At 41.9% G+C, this 27,044-nt stretch overlaps 1 protein-coding gene across 1 annotated transcript in view; it reads left to right on the top strand.

The window, feature by feature from the left end:
• Window positions 1-11,014, top strand: part of ADORA2B (adenosine A2b receptor) — a 56,223-nt gene extending 45,209 nt beyond the window's left edge. The window contains exon 2 of the mRNA XM_075263789.1: window positions 7,689-11,014. Within this exon, the coding sequence (XP_075119890.1) occupies window positions 7,689-8,379 (691 nt within the window). The 3' untranslated portion in view covers window positions 8,380-11,014. The remainder of the gene's footprint in view (window positions 1-7,688) is intronic.
• The last annotated feature ends 16,030 nt before the right edge of the window (window positions 11,015-27,044 follow it).

The following is a 27,044-nucleotide window of genomic DNA, read 5'->3' as shown; positions in this document are numbered from 1 at the left end:
TTCTTCCCCACATGAGCAGGGAACAGGGTCTGCTATATGATGGACACCACAATGTCCATTGGGGGTATTTAGCGAGAAAAGGTTGAGAAACACTATTCTAAGGGTATGTACACATAGAGGAATTTGGTGCTGATTTTAAGGTGGATTCAATGGGGGCCGAGACTGAAGCAGGATGGAGAAAAAGGTGCAACTCTGCAGTATAAGAAACTGCGCTGGTTCGGCCCAGTCACGTAATCAGGGGGTAAAAGCCGCGACGTACAGCCAGAGGAGCGGAGAGTGAAGAGGAATGTTCCCTGCAGAACCATAGTCCAGTAGACGCTCCGCCATATGGCTGCAGGCACACAGAAGTGCCGCCCTGCTTATACATGGGCCTTTAATCTAAATGCGATCACCTATGACAACAAAGGTCAAACCAGATAATAAGGAGCAGTGTCCATTGACTTTATGATCTACACCATACAACCGAGCACTAACAAGTAAACAAATGACACAAATAAAAGAAATTGAATTTTCTTCTCCTTTGATTTATTTGTTATAGATTTTTCTCCCCTTGGTGATGCCATAGATTTACAGCTAGCCTTGTTTGATAAATCATTAGCCAATCTTTATTAAAGCCACATCTCCATCAAAGACTGCGGATTGTAAATGAGCTTTCATCATCAAATTGGCTCCTTGAAGAAAACAATTAAATTTCAGGAGCCCGATCACATTAGCTAATTTACACAAGATGTGAAAGAAACCGTATTAAAGGCATGTGCAGCAACGGCTCTGGTGGGAGCAGGAGATACAATAGGCTCCTATATGGGGGGTTTATTACCCTGTATCTATTTTTGGATTCATTGACTGATCTGAATTATTTTTATGGAACTTAATAAAATCGGTAAAATAATGGATTGAAAAATATATCAGGACAAATATTAAGTTGCCAGATCCCCTTTAAGATTTTTGGTTTTGGATATTAACACGGGTAATTTTAAGATTTCAGGTTGCTGCAGTCACATCACAGTACAGTCAGTGGCCACTTTCTCTTAAAGATGACCTTTCACCTTAGTATTATTTAATAGGTGACACTCCAATGATTCCGCCATAGTTGGAATTTATTCTCTAGCCCCCACTGTTCCTGAGCAATCAATGCTGTTCATTTCTGCACCCAACATATTAATTAGACTTTCTTCTTTTTTTTTTTTTTCAAACTTTATTAATTTTTTCAAAGTACAGAGAACAACAACAGTACCATAGGCAAAATAAGAGAACAGCAGAAAAAATGAGCATAAGACCAAAGACCATGACCATCCATAGAATAACAGCTGTCCATGGTATACGAAAAACAGTCAGGACCGACTTTCTTCTGTCAGGTAGGCAGTAGGCAGTTGACAGTAGAGAGCCTAATTAGCATACTGGGTGCTGAAACTAACAGAAATGATTGCTCAGGAATGGTGGGGACTAGAGAAAAAAATACAACTGCACCATAATCAGTCAAGTGACACCTAGTGAAAGAAGCAAAGAGTTGGATTTGGTGGAGGGCGTCCTCTTTAAGTAAATGAAACTCGGATGAATTACAGCCTATTTGTTGTCAGCGGCGGTGCAGTTTTGTGGTTGAATTGACTGTATTTATTTGTTTTTAGCCTACCGATAAGTGAAAGCCTCGGTAATAGAGATGAGCGAACACTGTTCAGAACAGCCGTTCCGATCAGCACGCTCACAGCACGCTCCCATAGAAATGAATGGAAGCGGCCGGCACACGGAGGGTTAAATGGCCGGCCGCCGGCAAAGTCTGCGTGGCAGGTGCTTCCATTCATTTCTATGAGAGCGTGCTGTTCGGATCGGCTGATCTGAACAGTGTTCGCTCATCTCTACTCTACCGAGACTGTGCCTTGGTGTGGCCAGATCACCGTCTAGGAGCTGCCTTAACCTATATTCACATGACAGTGAGAACTGGCTGTTTGCCGTCCGTTTTTTCTAATGGATGTCACATGGCAGCATTATTTTCACTGTCAGTGAATGTGGGTTTTCGCCTGAGCCTTATTTTGATGGTCCCTGGCAAAATATTGGCCATGTCCTATTCTTGGCTATTTTCACAGATGAAATGTATGGTGGAGCCGAGAAAATGGCTGCCCCTTGGGTGCAAGATAGCCGTGGATGTTTTTTATGGCCATTTAGCACCATAGTCGACCTTAGTTGTATATCTGCGATCATGAGCACTTTGTTCTTTCACTTCTGATATAATGTCTACTAGAAAAGCGTGACTTTGGAGTGTTTCTGTATAATGGACCCTATATTTCCAGATGATGAGGACCTGCTCACAGATTCAGCTGATAGTGCACTGATCTGGTATAATTATTTTCTGCTCCCTCTATTTGCAGATGATAACAGCTAAAAACAACTTAGCCATTGGACTGAGATCCTCTTAACACCTCATTAGCTAATGAAGACTGTTGCCGTGATGAATCTGCTTGATGCAAACACCCCCACAGTCTCTAGTTTACAGAATGCAGCTGTAGAGGAAAGCTATAAATACAGAGCATCGTGTAAGCGAGTGATTTCTTTTTTTGTTTTATTTGGTTTTCATGGTTTTAAATTTGCTTTCTGTGATCAAAAACATCATAAATATCAATAAGGTTTAATACATATAAATAACACAGCAACAAAGCAGAAAAAATGTTGTTTGTAGACCAAATCGCCCCCACTTATATGGGCTGTGAAAGAGGATAATGCATCTAAAGCTGGCATCCATCTTATATAGTATCGTTACTGACCTTCTCACAGCTTGACCGAGTTCCTAGGAGCCCCGACAGTATTCTACACTATGTTTTATAGGAGCCCTAGCAGTGTTCTATACTATGTTTTATAGATAGGTTCCTAGGAGCCCTGACAGTGTTCTACACTATGTTTTATAGATTGGTCCCTAGGAGCCCTAGCAGTATTCTACACTATGTTTTATAGCTAGGTTCCTAGGAGCCCTGACAGTGTTCTACACTATGTTTTATAGATCGGTCCCTAGGAGCCCTAGCAGTATTCTACACTATGTTTTATAGCTAGGTTCCTAGGAGCCCTGACAGTGTTCTACACTATGTTTTACAGATAGGTGCCTAGGAGCCCTGACAGTGTTCTACACTATGTTTTATAGATAGGTTCCTAGGAGCCCTGACAGTGTTCTACACTATATTTTATAGATAGGTTCCTAGGAGCCCTGACAGTGTTCTACACTATGTTTTACAGATAGGTGCCTAGGAGCCCTGACAGCGTTCTACACTATGTTTTATAGATAGGTTCCTAGGAGCCCTGACAGTGTTCTACACTATATTTTATAGATAGGTTCCTAGGAGCCCTGACAGTGTTCTACACTATGTTTTATAGATAGGTTCCTGGTAGCCCTGACAGTGTTATACACTATGATTTATAGATCGGTCCCTAGGAGCCCTAGCAGTATTCTACACTATGTTTTATAGCTAGGTTCCTAGGAGCCCTGACAGTGTTCTACACTATGTTTTACAGATAGGTGCCTAGGAGCCCTGACAGTGTTCTACACTATGTTTTATAGATAGGTTCCTAGGAGCCCTGACAGTGTTCTACACTATATTTTATAGATAGGTTCCTAGGAGCCCTGACAGTGTTCTACACTATGTTTTACAGATAGGTGCCTAGGAGCCCTGACAGTGTTCTACACTATGTTTTATAGATAGGTTCCTGGTAGCCCTGACAGTGTTATACACTATGATTTATAGATAGGTTCCTAGAAGCCCTGACAGTGTTAGGTCCCTAGGAGCCCTGACAGTATTCTACACTATGTTTTATAGATAGGTTCCTAGGAGCCCTGACACTGTTCTACACTATGTTTTATAGATAGGTTCCCAGGAGCCCTGACAGTGTCATACAGTGTTTTTAAAAGTAATTTAAAGTGCCGTTCGTACCAAACGTGTTTTACCTGAAATGAATCAGGGACCTGAGCCGCCGAACATGAAACAAATCTAGAGAGGTTCGCTCATCTCTAGTGCCGACCACTACATGAGCCACTTGTTTTTCCAAGATATAACTTACAATCCTTCTGTAAATCCACTTACTGTATATCCTAATAAATCGTACATTCTGACATAGAAATTAGATGTGGGTAAACCCATAAAACACATTATGGTTATGACCTGTCGGCATAGTGTAATAATTTACAGTAAACCTCTCAATTCCACATTGATCCCATATAAGCCAGTTTTATGGCCAGAGATCCTCCTTGTATTTCTGATTATTTTGTGCAAAAACATAAATGGACATGAACTCCTTCAAAGCCAATCCTTCAGCAAAGATTGAGATTTCTCAATTTGAATGCTATATGCCTATGAGAATATTGTCTAACATATAGAATATAAAGCTCTTAAACCTGGCAGATGTGTCTGTAATGCCAGTTAATCCCACCCGTAAAAATTGCTGTAAAAAGAGCCAGCATTCAGCAGTGTCGGGTCCGTGCAGGTGCCTACAGAATGACTAGTTGTCCTGTCTGCCAAAGGAGGGCATGCTGATTAAATGGCACTATTCAGACATCTGGAGCAGACACTGGATTCTAGCATGCTGGCTTTAGCTTAGACAGTGACATTTATGCGTATCAGGACAGTTGGGTTTCTTAAAAAGGTGTAAATTTAGATATTTATCACCACCTGGCAAAATGCAGATGTAAATGAACAGTCTACATCCAGCAGTGTGTGGCCTCTGCACAGTATGGAAACCTTTCTTATGGTGTGAATACACACTGCACAACCCTTATTATTTTATATTAAAAGTTGTTTTTATGGCCAAGAAAAATTACAACTAAGACTTTTATTTCTGAATCGTATTTATGCCAGTGACTAATGAGCTAAAGAATATTTTATTTCAGAAATTGTAAAATGTCCAAGTCCATTGCTTCCCCTTCCCAGAGGACTCTATAGAGTGCCAACTGCATTGTACAGTGGTGTGCAAGCAATTATTACGTCTCTGACTACAGAACAGATGTAAGAACGATATAAGAATTTCTACATTTTAGATATAGGAAGTGGTTGCCAATTTTATTACTGTATTATTAAGGCCCTATTCCCTGGAAAGTGATGTTTATGACGTATCTAACAACCATTAAAAACAGCCATTATTGTACATTTTTGCAGGTCATTTTGTGTAAGTCATTCTTTTGTTGTTGACGGCCTAGTGTCCTTCATTTTGAACCAGCTTTTTTCTTGAGCTATTCCACATCTATTAAAAGACGGATCCACTGATTTCTTTTGGGTCCGTGTGTCCATGAAAACAGACAAAGATGGAACATGTTAGTATTTCTCATGCCCATGAAAAAGGGTCAATCCAAAAAAGAGACATGTGAATAGACGACACATTGAAATCAATGTGTTCTCAAAGTGGACATGGCAGAAATGGTCATCAGACGGTCATTACTCTCTGTCGTGTGAATAAGGCCTAAATTGTCCTCCAATCAGTTTCAATAATAAGTGATATAAAGGATTTGCCATATACATTTTTGGACACTTTTTAGTACATATGATGTTGCTGTTCTTGTTGCTAATTAGTTCCTTATAGGTCATATTTAGTACATTATTATCTTACACATTGTCTTACAACAAGGACATCAATAATAGACAGACCTAAATCTTCCTTCTCTTCTGTTCGATTATTGATTTCTATAAGGTGACCTGGAGTGACCAAAGGATTTGTATTCATCTCTCATGACAATTGTTTATGCCTTACATGGTGATCCATGAGAAATGAGATTATTCACAGTTGAAGGCTAAAGGACTTCCTGTTTTATGGAAGAAAGAATGGATCATTGTGTGCCGACGAGGTTGGAAAAAATCAATATGTTACACTAAGGGCCGTCTACTCTACCCATGAAGTGATCTAGTATTGATTTGTATCAGTGTCCTTTTCCATTTTCTTTAGTTTGCCCTTGTTGATATAACCTTGCTTTCCAAAACACCCATCGTACACAGATTCATGAATATGGTATTTGCATTGGTCCTACAAAACAACAAAATTCTGCGCTTTCTTATATGGTTCCATCTGAATTCTTTTTTTTCCTGTACATTATTTTATTAAAAAGTGAGTGAGGTCATGGCCATGGCCAAGTGTGGCCTTCATTGCCCACCACATTCATAGCCTACCACATTCATCCTCAACAATTGATGCCAGCAGACCACATATAAGGCTTAAGGAAAGTACCCTGAGATCTGTATTATGGGGCCATAAGGGGTAAATAAAAAAAAAAGTTGCAATTTGTGGCACTAAAAATTGTGACTTTTTGGGTTTCCATAGTATTCTATAACAGAGAGGTGCGGCCACAATTCTAGCATACTAGCTAGTTTAACTTGCTGTTCAGACACAAGGGTTACCGTCAGATGGCCCACATTTATTAAGAGCCATGTCAATCTCTCTTCAGTGCTCCTTTATTAGGACTGATGTATAAAAATAAAGCGCCCCCTATGTGCGGTACTGTATGGTGTAGGAGTGAAACAGCCATATAAATGAACCAATTTAAGAGAATTGCATAGAGTGATCAAGATGTATGATGTACACTAACTATACTAACTATACATATTATATTACTTAGCATTTACTCTACAATGTCAGTAAAATTAATTTATTTTTAGATTTTAAAGGGCTATTCAGAATTAGCAAACATGGCTGCTGTATTTTAGAAAGTACTACACTTCCTCTTCTCAGGAAGTGACATCACGTCCATTGTTCACATGACTATGCTACAGCTCGGTCCCATTCAAAAGAATCCTGCTGTGCTGCAATATGGCCATGTGACCAACCTATGTGATTAGAGATGAGCGAGTACTATTCGAAACTCCAGTTTCGAATAGTACGCACCCATAGGAATGAATGCAAGCGGCCGGCACGCAGACTTTGCCGGCGGCTGGTGCTTAACCCCTTGCGTTTTGGCTACGTCCATTCATTCCTATGGGTGCGCGCTATTCGAAACTGGAGTTTTGAATAGTACTCGCTCATCTCTATATGTGATGTCACTTCCTGAAAAGAAGTAGAGTTGATTTTCAAAGAAAGCTGCCATGTTTTCTAACCCTGGATAATCCCTTTAACTAGATACAAGAACAGGACTGAATTGTGTGAGTCTAGTCATGTAAAAGGACTTCCAGAGGCCACTGATAGAAAGCCAGCAAGGCGAACAGGGTCACTCAGCAACTAGGGGTAGTCTGTTGCTTTAGTTCAGCTTAATTCTAACACCCTTAGGGCTAGTTCACATGGGGGGCTGTGGGGCGGATTTTGGCACCGAGAGTGATGCTGGGAGCCGCATCACTCTCGGGTCAAAACCCGCCTGCCACAGCTGTCGCGGTCGCAGCTTTCCCCTCCGGAGTAGGCTCAAATGAATGGGCTGACTCCGGAGATTAATGCCGCCAGGTGGTCACTGCGGCTCAATGAACCACGGAATCTGCCTGAAGAAAGGGCAGCTTGCTTATTTTTTCCGCTACCGGCAACATGACGCTCACGGAAAAAAGAAGCCTGGCGGTCTCCATAATCCGCCCCTTCTGTGCCCGTGTGAACGAGCCCTTAGACTTTAATGAGGAGAACAGGACACATGCTCGGCCTGCCTAAACCTATTTCATTTATTACATGTGACTAATAAGTCTGGGTCTATAGAATTAATATATTCTTAAATGATAATTTTGGATTGAAATTGTATATTCTTTTTCTTGCAGGTACAAGAGTTTGGTCACTGGAAAAAGGGCAAGAGCCATTATAGCGGTTTTCTGGATTCTCTCATTTGGGATAGGCCTGACCCCACTCATCGGCTGGAATTGCTTGGAAGCTGACTGCGGTCGTAAAGAAAATCACCTTTCCGATGACAACCGTACTGTCTCGTGCTTATTTGAAAAAGTAGTCACAATGACTTATATGGTGTACTTCAACTTTTTCGGTTGCGTTCTTCTACCACTCTTGATCATGCTGTTAATATACATCAAGATCTTCATGGTTGCCCGCAAGCAGCTCAGACAAATTGAACTTAAGTGCGTGGGTGCAGACAACTCAAGGACCACTCTCCAGAAAGAAGTGAATGCCGCCAAGTCTTTGGCCATTATTGTGGGCCTGTTTGCGTTTTGCTGGCTACCCATCCACATACTGAATTGCCTCACTCTCTTTTTAGGCCCTAACAAAAGAAATCCACAGTGGGCTATGGACATGGCTATTATCTTGTCTCATGCCAACTCTGTGGTGAACCCTATCATATATGCCTACAAAATCAGAGACTTTCGCTACACCTTCCGGAAGATCATTTCAAAGTACATTGTCTGCAAAAAGGACAATTTTTCGAAATGCCCCAAGGGCAGCATTGCAAACTCCAGGCACCTACATATTAGTACTGTAAGTGCCGGAAATGCTTGTATGTGACCCCCATACATAGGCAGACTATTACACTCAACCCATGTGGATAAAGCCCCACGTGATTTTGGTTAGGTTACAAGGACATCTACTGTAAATGGTGGGACCATTGAGGACATGATAACTGACCACTTTGCTGCTGCACTTTGTTCATTTGAGATGTTCACCATTAGTTTTTTTTTGGTATTATTATAAGGTATTGCTGAAGGTTTCTCCTAACTCTGCACTGACAAATGTTCTGCTGGTTTTATCAAATGCATATAGGTTAAGGAACGTTTAGGAGAGGGATGCGCACATAATCCCCCAAAACTAATATTTCCACTTAGAGTAAGCAACCAAAGCCATGTTTAGTTCCAGTGGAATGAAAGCTTCAAACCCGTAGAAGAATGTAGATTAGTTGTTTATAAAGCACATTATTTATACAACCTTTTATACGTTGGTTGGATGTAGAGAAAATTTTTATTCTTTTATTCTTTTGTAGATTTTTTTAAATTACAGAAATGTTCTTTTACTTTGAGATCCTGCAAACAGCTCGATTTATTTAACGTTCTCTGCTCGTCAGTCTGTGTATATAGTACTTGTCCAAATGAAGGTGCGTAAGGTGATAATAGAATAAGCTGATGATGTAGGAAGTCATAACCTGGAATAAGTTTCCTGAGCTACCCATATGGACAGGAAGTAATATGGTAGAACACTATAAAAAAACACGTAAGGAGACCTCAAAGCAAGATCAATAAATATAACCAGCTCCATATTGTGATCCAAAGGGTTAAAAACAGCAGTTTCATATGTGTTTCTGTAGGTATTGCTTTTGTCCCCCACCTTCTCCTTCCCTTAGGGTCACCATACTTGTCACTGGGCTGTGAGTGGTATTGCAGCTTAAAGGGAGACTGTCATCAGAGCCCAGTATGGGCTAGTTCACACCGGGCGCATTTTGGTCCTGATTTTGATGCGGGAAGCCACGTCAGAATAGGACCAAAATGCGCCTGCCACGACTGTCGCGGCTTCCGACAGTCACGGCTTCCCGCTCCAGAGTAGGCCCAAATGAATGGGCCTAGTCCGGAAGATACTGTCGCGAGGCGGACGCCGGGGCTGAATCAGCTGCGGAATCCGCCTGAAGAAAGGGCAGCTCACTGCTTTTTTCCGTGAGCGGGAACAAACTGCTCATGAAAAAAAGGAAACTAGAGGTCTACATAGAGCTCTATTGTGAGGGGGCGGATTCTGAGGTGGATTTGGCATCAAAATTGTCCCATGTGAACAAGCCCTATATCTCCCTAGCCCTGCAGATAGATAGGTTAGGATTACCTAAATTAAACAGTGTTTTACACTTGTAAATTGGTACCTCTGTCGCCAAGATAGCTCAATGATAAGAACGGCGCTTTTTGGAGCAACAAGGGTTCTTTGGAGCAATGACAACACCCTCATCATTTGCATATCGACAAAAACAGTAATATCTCGGGAACGGAGGACTGATTCACAAGGAGAAATCACTGTTAGATAGGTTAATGTCACGTGAATCAATCTGCAGGCCTCGGTTGATATGTTGTGTTCTGCTGATAGACTCCCTTTAATACTGTGCTGTTCCTGGAAAAAAAACAGCCATGGTTTTCTACTGACATACAAGCCTTTTAAAAGGGTTGTCCAGCCATTAAAAAAAAAAAAAAATCCCCTGCTGCTTCCATTCTGAGGTGCGTCTTCTCAGGTCCCTACTGGTCCCTACTTCTGTGGATCACTACTACATCATTTCCTTTGTGGACCAGTGAGTAGAGACCAGCAAGTACCTATGAAGAGACTGGAGATGGGTGATCCCTTCTAGACTTTTTATTTATTTTTTATTTGAAATATAATTTTGACCCTTTTTCAGTAAAAATTTATCAACTGGACCTCCCCTTTAATGTACACGTTACAATATTGTCATGAGCAGTTGTTGATCACAATCTGTGTTTGAGATTTAGTAGGTCTGGAAACCCCCGGAGGAGGTGGACAGTAATGTCTCCACATCAACTAACTCTTTCCAAACACTTCCACGTTCTGAATTTCTTCCCGATGGCCCTGAGGAGCACTCGGAGTAATTCCCCGGTTGTGTCCTATGGAGGTCGCTACAGGGTTCAGTCGGAGAACAGCTGTGCTGCACCCATGTCCCTAAAGGCTGGTCTCAGATTGGAAGGTCAATGCTTATTTCAGGTCAAGGGGCAAAGCACAAATCCTAAGTGTCCCCAATGAATTGCTATGGGTTGTTGTAAATAGATATATATATATTTATATATTTGTACTATTTCTGTGACTGCAGAAGGAAAACACAAAGCGGGTCACGTGGTTCCGAACCATTGTGTGATGGGTCTAATGGAAGGCTCTTATGTTTTCATTGTGTTACAGACAATCTAACGTTCACTTTCGCGGTGAAGGGCTACACATTACTGTGATCCGGTTTTATTTGGACAGTTTTCAATGATTTACAATATGAAGGAATGGATAAGACTGCACTGTGAGAGAATACAAGGGACCACGCAATCTGACATACAAAGTCATATACACATACATCGTATATATGTGTTATCTGCATATAGTGTAGATACCAGTGAACAGCGTAAACCTGCCTAGGTAATGTCTACTGCATATTCCTTAGGGGCCATTCATATGGTGGAAAATTGAGTAATTTAGATGGGCTTTCCCCTCAATGTCCTCTTCATTTTCCGCTCACTGATTAGACTCAGATGGTGGAATCTGCCTCGAAATAAGCACCAAACCATGTGAACATACCCTAAGAGGTATAGACTTGAATCATGATTTAACTACAATGTGTGAACGCAGTCTACATTACGTGTTTTGGCCAAGCCTGCCATTTTTAATGGACTTGGCCATCCCCTAATGTGCATGAGGGCCTCTCAGTTCCTCCCAATGGGGAGATAAGGATCGGGCTGTTGGATTTCAACTGTCCCATCCTTTTGTTCTTGGGACATAGAACCAAATCTAGTAGAACTTTCTCCCCTCTCCTAGTTCAGAATTTATTCACTACGTTATTCTGACAAATTTTTTGACTTCCTACTTAACCATCTCAAAATCTGCCTATTGCACCAACATTAGGTATGTTACTGAATCCTTTGGATGGCAGAATGGCAATGGATACAGATTGGTGTTGGCCAATGGGGATACAGTGTTCATCTGAGCAGATGCGTCCCCATCATATTCCTGCTCTGTCCTGATCCCTATCTCCGTTCTGTCCACTGTCTATCTAAAAAAAAGTAGCAAGCAGAGCACAGAAACAATAAAGTGGTGCATTTTTGGGTAATGTTGTCTAAATCTTTATTGCCTTTCTTAAAGGAAGGAAACAAAAGACTTGCCATATACTTCTCCTTTTTACCTCCACTTGCTTTTTTTAGTTAAAAAGATATAGTTTCCCTCCTGTTTGTCAAAAACTATCAAAATGAAAAGCGTGGACTGGGCCCTAAACTCTCATGCACAAAGCCTCTATGGCAGTACATGGAATCGCCTTGGTTTTGTATTTTTGGAGCCTTTGGTATCCTGTGTGCCGTCATATGATGATTACACTATATCCTATACACGCAATGAATCTCTACACACTAAAAGATGCCACTTTTTATTCCTATGTGTCTCTGTATGAAGTCAGATGACACAAATGTGCCCATACATGGGCCCATACAGTTCTATGGTTATCAGATTAGGCCTTATACACACGAAAGTGAAAAACAACCGTCACGTTGACACATTTATTTCAGTGTGTTTATTCACATGGTCACTTTTTTGATGGTCAGTTTTAACAGACTGGTAGAAAATAGGTCAATGTCCTATTTTTGCCTGTTTACACAGATCCCTCAATGACTCAAGTCTGTGAAGGATCCATGAAAACAGAAGGCCGAAGGATGAAAAACTGCCATGAAAAAGAAAACAGACCATTTGTCCATTTTTCATGGCTATGTTTTTCAGTGTTATATAACCTTATTTTAGTTGAGTTCTTTGGAAGAAGAAACAATGGCACGTTTCAAGTGACTTGATTTTAGCAAGATTTTTTGTAAGACTTTACTCCCCTCCTTATACAAAACTACAAATGGATTTGGTAGAGGATGCGGGGACTAATATGTCTCCTCACACTATATACAAGAGACCAGCAATGTAGGCTACAGAGGATTCTACTGACACATTTCCAAGTCCTGTTTTCATAGCGTAGCTACCAAGTCCAAAATTTGCCAAAATTGTCCTGAATTTTAACAATTTTGGGAATTTCAGCTCATCCACCCAAAAAGTGGCCACTTTCTGTTCGGGGCTTTCCAGGGTGTTAACTATGCCATGGTATTGGGTAGGAAGAGGCCATCCCCATCCCATCATAAACCCATTCCGGACTGGAAACCATGTACAATTCTCCTCTCAGTGCAGTCAGACTCCATAAACACCTATTCACATGATGTAATGTTACCATTTTGATAAAGTACCTTTTATTTGAATACTGTGATTTTTTTTTAATACTGTACTGTTTTGCACTTTATAGGGAAAATGCAGAATTTTACAATATTTATAAAGAACATGTTAGTTTTTAGTTATGTACATTCCCAGGAAATTCATGAAATGATCTGTTTTTTTTGGTGTCAAGTCTGTTTTTAAGTATAACTTTATTTTACATAAAATCTAAAAAAAAAAGAGAAAAAAAATATGGAGAATTGTTTCAACAGCAATGTTCACGCATATAACAGCCCTTGTAATGTGATTTTTAATGGAACCTATGGACTGATGCATCTTCCTGCTGGTCTCACCTGGACCTTGGATGAGGTCAAACTACATGGACCGTTTAGGACTCTTCGGTGCACAGCGCTATATCTCACCATGTGATGTCATTGTTGTCGTCGAGGTTTTGCACATACAAGATGCGTTGATATATGTAAAGAAGATTGGTGATGCCTCTGATCAATGAGACTCTTCTTTTTTTATTTAACAAAAAGCCACCTTGCCTTGATTTGTTTTATGTAGGCTGAACAATATGTTACAATCTTCTCGGTAGTTCAGCGCTTTGCTTTTAGCCTTTTTTGGATGTATAAATAAAAGCACTAACATGGTCTATAGTTTGTGAATTTTTCAGAAAACTACCTGTATAGGGTGATCTGGTGTTCTGAATTTACTCTAAGGGTCCGTTCCCATGATGTAACGTGGTGTTAATTCTGACATGTAAACTCGTGACTTCAATGGGTTCCGTTTAGCACGCATAACACATAGAAATCAATGGGTTAAAAAGCCTTTAATTGATTTCAATGTGTTACGTGCACTAAATGGAACCCATTGAACTCAATGGGATTCTGTTTTCCAGCACTTACTCTGACACAAGTTTACGTGTCAGAATCAGCGCTGCGTTACATCGAGGGAACGGACCTTAATACAAATTTATGCTGTCCACAAGCTGCGTATTTCACTTACTTATAAGTACAGCTTACAGCTACCTCCCTAGGGTTCAAGATCCCCTAGAGCAGGGGTGCCCAATACGTCGATCCCGCCCAAAAGCCCACCCAGTCCCGCCCATAGGCCCGCCTCGGCCCCACCCACAGGCCCGCCCTAGTAGATCTTTTGCCTTGGTCAGCTAAAAAGTAGCTCACACACTGAAAAAGTGTGAGCACCCCTGCCCTAGAGAGTCTAAAAACTACAGTATTAAAAAATATATATATAGAAAAATATTAAATTGAAATCATCCCCCTTTCCGTAGAATATATATCAAAGAAGAAAATTACTGTGAAACACATACACATCAGGTACCCCTGTGTCCGAAAACGCCATAAAAACCTATAAAAATATTTTTATATATTGTTGTGGGGGAAAAAAAGTCAAAAGTGGCAAACAGCATTTTTTCGCTGTTTCACCTCTGATAAAAATTTTAAAAAGTGATCAAAGCAATAGCAACATAAAAGTACACCTGGCCCCACGAAAAGTGATGCTTTATGCATCCTCGCCCCCCCCCCCCCCCCAAAAAAAAAAAAAAAAAGTTATGGATGTCACAATATGCCCGTAATTTTTTTTTTTTTTTCTAACAAAGATTCAGATTTTCGGTGAGGGGTTAAAATGTAAATAAAACTATGTAAATTTGGTACCCTCAGAATTGTACGAAAACATAGAATAAAGGTGACAGCCATTTTGGCTGCACAGTGGACACCGTAAAAAATAAGCCCGTAAGAAAGTGGAACAAATGTACTTTTTTTTTCCAATTCCACCCCATTCAGATTTTTTTTTTTTACAACATCCAAGTACTTTCTTTTTTAATTTTTTTTATGTAGGTTGTGAGCCCCACATAGAGCTCACAATGTACATTTTCCCCTATCAGAATGTATTTGGCGTATGGGATGGAAATCCACGCAAACATGGGGAGAACATACAAACTCCTTGCAGATGTTTTTTTTTGCCCTTGGTGGGATTTGAACACCAGCACTCCAGCGCTGCACCGTGTGGCTCCCAACATCCAAGCACATTTATAAATGGTACCATCATGAAGAACAACTTGTCCTGGAAACATTAAGCCCTCACATGGTTCTGTGAATGAAAAAATAAAAAAGTTATGGGGTTTCGAACGTGGGGAGTCGAAAACAAAAATGAAAAATGCCTGTGGAGCGAAGGGGTTAATGGATAAGTAAAGGGGTCATTCGGGGAATAATAAACCTTATTGTTACATTCCCTGCACTGACTAAGCTTTATTATTACTAACTTACACCCCGGTCCCCTAGAGGCCCATTTAATACCTTGGTGGAGAGCAGATGGGGAGTCCATGTTCATTGAGTACAGTGGAACCGGTCATGTGAAGGATAGTTGGAGTGGCAGCAGGAGTGGCAGAGGAATATGAGTTCCAACCTCCCCAGCCGCCCTCCACAAAGGTAATAAATGGGGCTTGAGGAACTGCAGTATATATTAGTAAGGGGGTGTTCACACTCTCACCTGTGTCTGCCCACTAGGTCTCTGTCCTATTCCCCGGGAAAACTGCACAGGGGACGGCTTGCCGGCGGTCAGTTTTAAAACCCATTCATTTGAATGAATTTTAAAAGCAAACTGCCGGTGTCCGCCTGCAGCCTCCCCGTGGGGAAACCGTTTTTTTTTGGCCCGGACACAAAGTCAGACGTACAGGACTTTGTGTCCAGCCAAAAACAAAACAAAACAGGGGAAGCCATCTCCTATGCAATTTTTCTGGAGAATAGGATGGAGAGTGGACAATGGTGCAAGTGTTTACGCCCCATAATACAGCTAAACCAAGGCCGGGAATGTACGGGTAACTTTTATTAATCACTGGATAACCCCTTTAAAGGGGCTCTATCACTGGGAAAAGTCATTTTTATCTAATCACATGCTTTCATAGGCTTTAGAAAGGCTATTCCACACCTACCTTTTGTATGTAGATTGCTTCAGTGGTTTCTGAATAAGTCCGTTTTTATTCATATGCTAATGAGCCTCCAGCCAGCACAGGAAGTTCCCAGCAGCCTCCTCTCTCCCATTATCTTCTATGTGTGAAGCAAACAGGAAGCTGAGTCATCACCAGCAGCCTGTGCTATATACTCCCATAGGAAACAGCAGAGAAAGGTGTGCACCATCTATCGTGCACTAGTCTAATTAGCATATGAATATAAACGGACTTATTCAGAAACCACTGAGGCAATCTACATACAAAAGGTAGGTGTGAAATAGACTTTCTAAGGGCTATGCAAAGGTGTGATTAGTTAAAAATGACTTTTCCTAGTGATAGAGCCCCTTTAAGCTCATGACCGCTCTGTTGTACTTCTGTAGTCTTAGGTAAGGCAGGACAGTAACTCTCTATATACATATATAAATCTCTATGTGCAGCGCTGTGCTCCTACTACCTGAATCATTCATGACACATCTCTGTCAAATGACTCCCATTAATGTCATCTGCCATAAAGTACACACATCCTGCTGCCGTCCATACAGGAAGGGTGTGTCTCCAATATGGCCGCCTCCAGGGAAGGCTTTAAAAATAAATAATAAATAACTACATAAGCCACACAACCATTAACAAGAACTGAACTAACATTATTCCTCTTCTACAGACGCATATTGGATTTATGAGACTAAAATAACATGATATATTCCCTTTCATTTCCCTCGGGAGGCCTGAAGAATTAGCGCTTTCTGAAAGGTATTCTCGGAGATCTCACCTTATTGTTGTAGGCCTCGACAGCAGGGCAACTTACTATCAGGAAAACAATCGAACAAAATAGGACTGACTAAAGAGTTCCCTTAGTGGCCGCCTATTAAGGCTCCATACACACCACCATGTACTTTATAATACCACCAGCGTCAGAGGGCGTGAAAGGTTCTCTTTAAGAATATAAAAGAGCTTTTCCAGGGCTTGCATATTGATTACCTTTCCTTTAGGCTAAGGCCCCACGTGATGTCCCGCAGCAAAAAAGCGCTGCGAGAAAAACTGCGGCAGCAACACATCCACAGCACTTTGCACAGAAAGGAAACCTCTATGACTTTCTGCTACAATTATACCTGTAGGTACACCGCTGGCGTCTCCATAGGTATAATTGCCATGCTGTGATTTCCAAATCTGTAACTGTTTTGGAAATTACAGTGTGTCCGTTGCAAAAATCCCATTCACTTTGCTGTGGCTGTAAAACACCATGTCGCCTGGCTGACATTATCAATATCTGATCAGTGGGGGGTCTAACACCCAGGACCCCACAGATCTGCTGTATGGAGATATTATTATAGTAGTAATGCACTGCTTTATGGAGAGACTGCTCTTAATACGAATAACCACAACATATTGTATATTGTGTAGCTCCTTTCGTTTGAATGGGACTGAGCTCCTTTAGTTCTGATTTAGAAAAAAAAAGTAAAAAAAAGCTTGAAGAAATTTTGCTAAAAACATTTCTCCAAATTGGTCACCTATCCTAGGGTCAGTTTTCACAGACCTACTTTGTGCTAGTGAGATGATTGGTTGCATGAAAAAAAAAAAACATCCCACACATATCCGTGAAACACAGGACCGAGAATCCTACTAATGTTTGTTCCTCAATCACGCATAAACGGCTGAATGTATTTGCATGAAATTTGCCACATACATATATAGGAACCCAGATTAAAACATAGACTACTTTTTATCCCGATAAGTGACGTCACTACACAACCGCAATGAAGGAATTCAGGTTCACACAACACTAAAGGACCTGTGATGACATCATCACAGGTCCTTCAACCATTCTAGGATAGGATTATGCTAGGCAGTGGGCGGAGCTACATGCTATTTTGTGGGTGGAGCTATATAGGATGAAGCTGGACAGTGTGAAAGCTGAAAGAAAATGGAGTCTCATGGAAGATTAGGATACTACAGAACATGCAGTCTGTGTGCGGGCAAGAGGAGTATATCGGGTGTAGCGTTTCAGTGAGTATGACAGGGAATGTGTTGTTCTGCCTCTGATGGGGGAGGGGGGAGAACTTTGGCACATTTCAGCAACATCCATTAAGCCCTTTGTAACACAGAAGCTGCTCAGACAGTCACATAAAAGTCCTGTAATCACAATTGCCCGATGTAGCAGAGCTTACGTGGCGCTGTAACACACCTCTGTAGGCTCTCCATATGCAAACATGTACATACAGCTGGGTATCCTACGCATATGCAGCGAGGTAGCAGAGCCGAGACGCAGGAGCAGGCTGATCGAACTCTGGCACATTTCAGCAACATCCATTCAGCCCTTTGTAACACAGAAGCTGCTCACACACTGACATAAGAACACAAAACAATTCTTCCAAGAAGAGGACCAGCAATCTCCATTGTATGAAAAAATCACTTCCACTTTATTTACCAAAATACTTTTAAAAAAAAATAAATAAAAAATTACATAAATGCACATTTTCAAATTCCAAAGAAATATGCTTTCAGACCGAACGCTCCTCCACACCATGTGAGTTAATTGTTTGTTCATAGCATATTTCTTTGGAATTTGAAAATGTGCATTCATGTATATAATTTTTAAAAAAAAAAAAAAAAAAAAGTATTTTGGTAAATAAAGTGGAAGTGATTTTTTCATACAATGGAGATTGCTGGTCCTCTTCTTGGAAGAATTGTTTTGTGCTTATTGCTCCTGGCCGTGGAGCTTTGACCGCTGCAAATCCTTTTCAGTGTGGGGTGTAAGACATATAATTGCAGGATTTTCTCAGTCGCTGAGAGATATAGTGGGCTGTGTTTCCCTTTTCCTTACCTCGAGAGACATAAGAACACCCCTATAATCCAAATGGCCAGATGTAGCAGAGCTTAAGCGGTGCTCTGGCTCTCCATATGCAGAGATGTACATACAACTGAGTATGCTGCGCATATGCTGCGATGTAGCAGAGACGAGACGCGGTAGCAAGCGGATCATCCACAACAGCAATTGGCTAAATATAAGCGGCTCGGCGCCAACACCAACCCGTAGACGAAGTCGGGCAGATGCTAGTTGTGAATATATTACATCACTGTATATCCAAAGAGGTGAAATAATTTCAGTCATCTGTTCTAACAAAATACTACTGTTCTATCAGAAGCAAACAGATGTGATATAAGTGCCGCCATCTGTGACAAGCCAAAATGTGATGTAATACTATCAGTTCTCAGGAACGTCTCAGCTTCAGCTTAGTAGAAGATAAACAGGTTTCGGCTGAAGGAAGACTTCCCCTTCATATAGTAACATTTCTCTTCTGCTGAAATACCACGTCATCGTGATATTATCAGACTGATAGTGACCAACACAAACCAGCTAAGAGCAAGAGAAGGCCCAACCTGTCTGAGTCCTATGGTTTTATGTATCAAGATATAATAAGAACATAACACCTGGCCCTTAGAAGGTCTAAAGATTAGGTAACGTGATATGGCCTCAGCAGTCTGTGACATCATTGTAGAGGCCCAAAGATCAACTCTGAAGAGAGGTGCGTAACATTGGTTTATATGTTTGTCACCTTCCCTGGACCTCTGATCAGTCTGGGGTCTAAAGAGACCCGAGACGATAATATTTCATGGGTGGTGAGGCCCAAAAATATTTGCAACGAACACCGTAGGGACCACTATGGGACATTATACTGTGTGGAGGGACCACTATGGGACATTATACTGTGTGGAGGGACCACTATGGGACATTATACTGTGTGGAGGGACCACTATGGGCTGCTTGGGGTCCTTGTCCCGTTACATGACTGAGTTTTCGGCCAAACTTTAGCTGTTGGATGGATGGCTTCACATTTGACTCTAGAACACTTTGAGATAGAAATGAGCTCATGGTTGACTCAATGGTAAGAAGGTTATATGGCTGCATAACAAAACCAAAGCATCAACCCTCCACCGCCATGTGTGATAGTTTGTATGACGTATTTGTGTGCCACGTTTGGTTTTCATCAAATGTGGGGCAATGCATTATGGCCAGACATCTCCACTTTACACACTTAAGTCGTATTGCTATGTTATTTTAAAAAAGAAAAGCCTTTCTCGTGGCAACGCTTCCAAACACGCCATACTTGTCCAGTCTTTTGCTACTTACACTGTCATTAACCCACTCATTAACTTAATAGTTTAACAGCCTACCTGATGCCTGCAGTGTCTTAGACATAGATCTTGGGCTTTTGCAATATTCTTGAGAATAGCAAAATCTGACCTTGGGGTAAGACATGAACTCCTGGGAAGAATGTCAACTGACTTGAATGTCTTCGACTTGTGAATAATCTTTCTACTGTAGAATAACTTCACGTTGTCTGGAAATAGCCCTATAACCCTTCCCAGGTTAATGGGCAACAACAATTGCTTCTCTAAGATTATTGATGATGCTTTTCCTCCTTCGCATTGTGTTAACGCACATCTGAATGTCCCAGACCAGCAAACTAACAAAACTTCTGCCTTTATAGCGATGCTCACACCTGCTAATGATAAATTATACGTGGGAATTTCATTATTAGCATCTGACTGATCCGTATCTTCCTAGTTCCTATGGAAGCAGATAAGGTGCACTCAACCTCTCACCCACGTCTTTTGCATTGTGGCCTAGTTTTTGTTAAATACATAATGACATGGTTTAAGTTGTGTTGTTGTTCATCTAAGGTTAGATTTACCCAATTCAAAGACCTTCCAGGGACAAGATATTTCCCACCTGGAAACCCAATCCAGTTAAAGAGGACCTTTCACCATATCCGGGCACATGCAGTGTTATATACTGCCAGAAAGCCGACAGTGCGCTGATTTCAGCGCACTGTCGGCTTTCCCGATCTGTGCCCGGTGTAAAGAGCGTACGGTGCCGGTACCGTAGTGCTCTATGGTCAGAAGGGCGTTTCTGACCATTAGCCAGAGACGTCCTTCTGCCTCGCGGCGCCTATCGTGCTGTGCTGTGGAGCGGGGAGGAACGCCCCCTCCCTCTGCTCGCAGTACTCGTCCATAGACGAGCATTATTAGGAGAGGGGGGGGGGGGGGGGGAGTTCCTCCCCACTCCACAGTACAGCGCGATTGGCGCCGCGAGGCAGAAGGACGTCTCTGGCTAATGGTCAGAAACGCCCTTCTGACCATAGAGCACTACGGTACCGGCACCGTAAGCTCTTTACACCGGGCACAGATCGGGAAAGCCGACAGCGCGCTGAATTCAGCGCACTGTCAGCTTTCCAGCAGTATATAACACTGCATGTGCCCAAAAGTGGTGAAAGGTCCTCTTTAAAAAGCGGTTACCCATAGATAAACTACAGACTATAAAGGGATCTGAAAAGAAAATTGAAGTGTATCAGCTCACCCTATGTAAAAATAGACAAGTCCACCGGATCTTGAGGAGCACGGCATGCAGGCAACCTCTTCCTGCTGTTCAATGAAGTACGACAACGTGGTAAAAGTGCCAGCTACACTCGTCAGGTCGATGGAAATGAAGGTCTGCGGAGTAAAATTTAACTTTTATTTTATCATAGATAAAATTGTGCCATCATAGCAGAAGTCTGGCCTGAGTATAGAGCAACGCGTTTCGGGACCACACGTCCCTTGGTCTCGGCTCGACCAAATGTTATGAGACCAATGCTTAAGAACAAACAAACCCGGGCCAGACTCCGCCCATGTCAAGTTATTTTAACCCCATATAGTGCAATGAACAAAACAAAAAAACATACAAAAACCATATGACAATTACAAATGATACAAATAAAACTAAAAGCTACTATATATAACAATATGGGGTGACATGTTGCACTAAGAAATGTGAGAAAAATGATGCATCAATGAATAATAAATACCGCATATAAACTGAAGCTGTGTGAGCGATGTCATAAATATCAAAGTTATACTATTATAATGCACATCAAGACATGATCATGTACTGAAATAACATAAAAAAGTCATAAGCGTATATGACAGATTTATGTGTTATAAAATTAGTAATGTGCTATAAAATCTATATAGTATATATATCCCCAGAAAGAAATCCAATGGGACAAAGTCCATTATCTCAAATTACTCATACAAATGTTAAATAACAGAGAAAAAAGAAGAAAGAAATCACGTTACTGGCAGATATCCGAATGGACATCCGAACTATAAGAACATGTGATCTAAAGGAATGTCACATGATCAAACCTGCCAGAATACGCCAAGTATAATGTGTGCAGTGTAACATCACGTGACAACATTTATCACGTGACCGACAATGAAGAAACAGCTGACATGAAGCCATGGCAAAATAAAGGTAAGACTACTGAACTTCATAATGTAACAAAGGCATGGCAACCGTCAGAGCTAACCAAGCCTATTATGACCTGTTATAATGGACAATACTTGTTTAAATAAATGCCGTATGAGCATCAATATGATGCAATGGTGTAATCGGAAACATATCAATAAATATAAGATAGGTCTGATCTAATATTTAGACCATTTGGATTCCGCGTGTTCAAAATTTTAATCCAATATGCTTCCCTGAGTAACACTTTTTTGTGCCAATTACCACCTCTAATAGGACGTGTTACTCGTTCGATGGCATAAAAACATAAATTTGAAATGTTGCCATTATGAGTGCCTAAAAAATGGCGTGTCGCTCCAGAAATGTTGTCACGATTATTGTTAATGCTGGTGATGTGTTCTGAAATCCGTTTTTTAAGATGTCGGATAGTGCAACCGACATATTTGAGTTGGCATTGCACACATTCAATGATGTAGATGACATGATCGCTTCAGCAATTTAGAAAGGACAATATTGAAAAGCTCTGACTGTTGTCAAAATTACAAAATGTTCGAGTACTTTTGGCATGCCTACACATATTACATCTGGTATTACCACATTTATAAAATCCTTGTAGGTCAAGCCAAGTAGACAAACGGGCGGAACTGCTGACATATAGACTGGGTGATAATTGGTCACCCAGGCTACGTCCCCGTCTGGCTACCACTTGTATCCCATCTTTAAGTATGTCACGAGTGATGGCATCCTGTGATAAAATAGGTAGATTTTTCAAAACTATTTGTTTAATTTGTGAGAACTGATTCGAATAGGGTGTGGAAAACACTACACTACGATTGCTATTGGATGTATCATTCTTATTACGGGAATTATACAATAAAGACTCACGACTAGTACCATCTGCTATTTTTGATGCTCTTTGTAGAGTCCAATTGGGGTAACCCCTTTTACGTAATCTTTGTATGGTCTCATTTTTGTGAGTACGATACTCACTATGGCTGGAACAAGCTCTGCGGGCAGAGGCGGTCCAGGGCCGGGCAAGCCGGGCAACCGCCCGGGGCCCCGCGCCCGGCGGGGCCCCGCAGCGTAGCCCGGAACGCAGGTCGCATGGCCAGCGTTAGCGCACATCATAGTTGGGCAAGTGCCGGGGCACACATAGCCTCTGGGGGGCCCCGGCACTTGCCCGCCCCAGCACAGAACTAACGGGGAATTCTGTACTGGAATTCCCGTTAGTTAGGGATCGTTGCTTTCAGCAATATGTGCAAATGCACATACCGCTGAAAGCTGTCAGTGCAGGCTGTGGTCGCGCGGCCCACGGCCTTCACTGACTGTAGAGTGACCTCTGCCCCGACACAGCGTCTGCCAGGGACTGACGTCATCAGCGCTTGCAGCCAGAACATGGAGGAGGACGCTGGCTGCTCTTCGTGGGACATGTCATGTGGAACTTCAGGTAAGTAAAATTCTCGGGGTGTGGGGGCCCTACTGTGATGCATATATTACTGAGTGGGGGTCTACTGTGTGGGGGCCCTACTGTGATGCATATATTACTGAGTGGGGGTCTACTGTGTGGGGGCCCTACTGTGATGCATATATTACTGAGTGGGGGTCTACTGTGTGGGGGCCCTACTGTGATGCATATATTACTGAGTGGGGGTCTACTGTGTGGGGCCCTACTGCGATGCATATATTACTGAGTAGGGGTCTACTGTGTGGGGGCCCTACTGTGATGCATATATTACTGAGTGGGGGTCTACTGTGTGGGGGCCCTACTGTGATGCATATATTACTGAGTGGGGGTCTACTGTGTGGGGGCCCTACTGTGATGCATATATTACTGAGTGGGGGTCTACTGTGTGGGGCCCTACTGCGATGCATATATTACTGAGTAGGGGTCTACTGTGTGGGGGCCCTACTGTGATGCATATATTACTGAGTGGGGGTCTACTGTGTGGGGGCCCTACTGTGATGCATATATTACTGAGTGGGGGTCTACTGTGTGGGGCCCTACTGTGATGCATATATTACTAAGTGGGGGTCTACTGTGTGGGGCCCTACTGTGGTGCATATATTACTGAGTGGGGGTCTACTGTGTGGGGCCCTACTGTGATGCATATATTACTGAGTGGGGGTCTACTGTGTGGGGCCCTACTGTGATGCATATATTACTGAGTGGGGGTCTGCTGTGTGGGGGCCCTACTGTGATGCATATATTACTGAGTGGGGGTCTATTGTGTGGGGCCCAACTGTGGTGCATATATTACTGAGTGTGGGGCCCTACTGTGGTGCATATAATACTGAGTCTGGGGGCCCTACTGTGATGCATATATTACTGAGTGTGGGGCCCTACTGTGATGCATATAATACTGAGTGTGGGGCCCTACTGTGGTACATATAATACTGAGTCTGGGGGGCCTACTGTGGTGCATATAATACTGAGTGGGATACTATGTGGGGGTCTACTGTGGTGCATATAACCCTTTGTGTGGGGGCCCAAAGTGGAGAATACAATACTGTTTTCGGGGCTTAAAATGGAGCATATAATACTGTGCGAGGGGCCACTGTGAAGCATATAATACTGAAGGGGGATCTGTGCCTCAGGTGAAGAGCTATTGGTGCCGGTATTGTAGCTCTTTAGTCAGTCAGGAACGTCCTTCTTCACAGCAGTGTGTCCTCCCCTCTCTCACAGTACAGCGCTATAGGCACTGCTGTGAAGAAGGATGTTCGAGAGTGTCAGAAACGCCCTTCTCATTGTGAAGAGCTACGGTACCAGCACCGATAACTCTTCACATGGGGCACAGATTATGAAAGTCGGCTTTCTAGCGGTATATAAAACCGCATTTGCCCAAAGTGATGAAAGGTCCTCTTTAAGAGGGTCATTAAACTGGAGACAACTGTAGGGGGACATTAAATAATGGGGGTCACTGGAGGAGGACATTAAACCATGGGAGTGCAGTGATGGAAGCCAATAGCCTGGGGAACATTAAAGGGGGTGTGCAGGATAACATATTTTTTTTAATTATAGGTGAAGCTAGGCATCAGACATACAGCTCTATAAATAGATGGTGAGACCCTCCTTTATCTGTGAGCAGGAAGCTAGGTCACATGTGTGGTGCAGACACAGGAACAGGCTCGCTCCCGTGTACTTGGCCCATCTCCCTCCCCCTGGTTGGTTAAATGCAGCTAACTAGTTAAAAAACGCCTCAAAAACGCATTTTTAGGGCTAATTTTTTTTTCAAAAAATCCTGGGGGTTGGGGACCCCCAGACCCCCCGATAAGTAGGGCCCCGCCAAAGTCAGTCAACCAGGGCCCCACAAAGTCTGGATCCGCCACTGTCTGCGGGTACGCAAAAGTTCCCCTACTGGCAGTGATCTAATAGTATGGGTAGGGTGCAGACTACTGGCTAGCAGGATGTTATTACCCGAAGTCGGTTTACGGAACAGGGAACTTACTATATCTGTTTAAATGATGTTCAAGAGCTATTATGGCAACATCATGTGGTATGCTTGGATAAAGAGACTCGATGTCACTGGCAATCCATGTATAACTAGACTTCCATTTAAACTTATCAAAAGTTAGCAAAACTGCTTTAGAGTCACGAAGAAAGCCAGGAACCCGTTGAACAAGGGGCTGTAACAGGGAATCAAGCCAGGCACACAGCTTTTCGTTCACTGAGCCGATGCCGGCTACTATAGGGCGTAGAGGTGGAGGAACTTTCCCTTTATGTGTCTTAGGGACACCATGCAATATTGCCATTATAGGATGTTCAGGTATTAGGTATTTGGCTTGTGATTCCGTAAAGATACCTAGTGTCACCCCTTTTGAAATGAGTGCCTGTAATTTAATTAAAACCTCATCAGTGGGGTCCTTATCCAAAGGTCTATAGGTTGTTTTGTCATTCAAAATTGAAAGACATCCCGCCCAATAGTCTTGCTCGTTCATAATAACGGTTTTACCGTCTTTATCGGACTGTTTAATAACAATACCTTTATGTTGTTTTAAATTGTGCAATACTTTAAACTCTTTTTTTGACAAATTTGATGGACCACCATAAGCAGAAATATTCATACGCAAGGTTTCTAAATCCGACGCCACCGCAGATTGGAACTGATTGTATACCTGTGCTCGTGATTCTAATGGATAGAAACTGGGATTAGACCCTGAGGCGCCCACAAAATGTACCGAGGCATCATTATATTTTACATTGTCATTAGCCAAAGATGACAAAGATGACAAAGCTACCTGTTCGTGAAATAACATTCCAGCATACTCATTGATGGTATTTTCGTTATTAATATAAACATTTTGTCTATCTGTAATACCCTGATCATTATCAGTATTATTGATCGTATGAAAATGCCGTTTCACAGTCAAAGGTCTTATAAATTTATTGATGTCCAATAATGTGGAGAAAATGTCAAAATTTTGTGAAGGAACAAATTTTAAACCTTTCGCCAAGATTTTCATTTCATCTGTTGAAAACGCAAATGAGGATAGCTTTAATACAGTCTCATTGTAGTCATAAGAGGTTATTGGTTCCAATGCCGTGGTTTGTTGGATCTGGTGTAGTACCGATTTTTTTGCCGTGTGTTTACGTCCGGCCCTGCGGAGTCGTTTTTTGCCGGCTGAAAACCTTGTTGTCTTTTATGTTGATACGGTGTAGATATGCTATCTTGGTGGTCTGACATCGAAGTACTGGCACTGTCATTATACATGGAATTATCGGATCCAACTTCTGATGAGCTAAAAGAAACCTTGCGTTGAAACTTTCTTTGTGAAGATTTGCCGGAATTTTTAAGTATGGATCTAGGTGTTTGTCCCATATGTCGCTGTGGATAAACATAACCCATAGTGTAATCCTGGGTGTCACGTGCAAATTTCTTTTTCTTAATAGACATTATTTGTTGTTCTGTATTATCAATCTTTTTCTGAATATTATCACGTATCATGGCATAATTAACTTCTTTTTCAAATGATTGCATTTGTGATGTTACATCTGTTAATTCAGTT

This window comes from Leptodactylus fuscus, chromosome 2 (assembly GCF_031893055.1).
Source record: "Leptodactylus fuscus isolate aLepFus1 chromosome 2, aLepFus1.hap2, whole genome shotgun sequence".
NCBI lineage: Eukaryota > Metazoa > Chordata > Amphibia > Anura > Leptodactylidae > Leptodactylus > Leptodactylus fuscus.
This window is presented reverse-complemented; position numbering and strand designations above follow the sequence as displayed.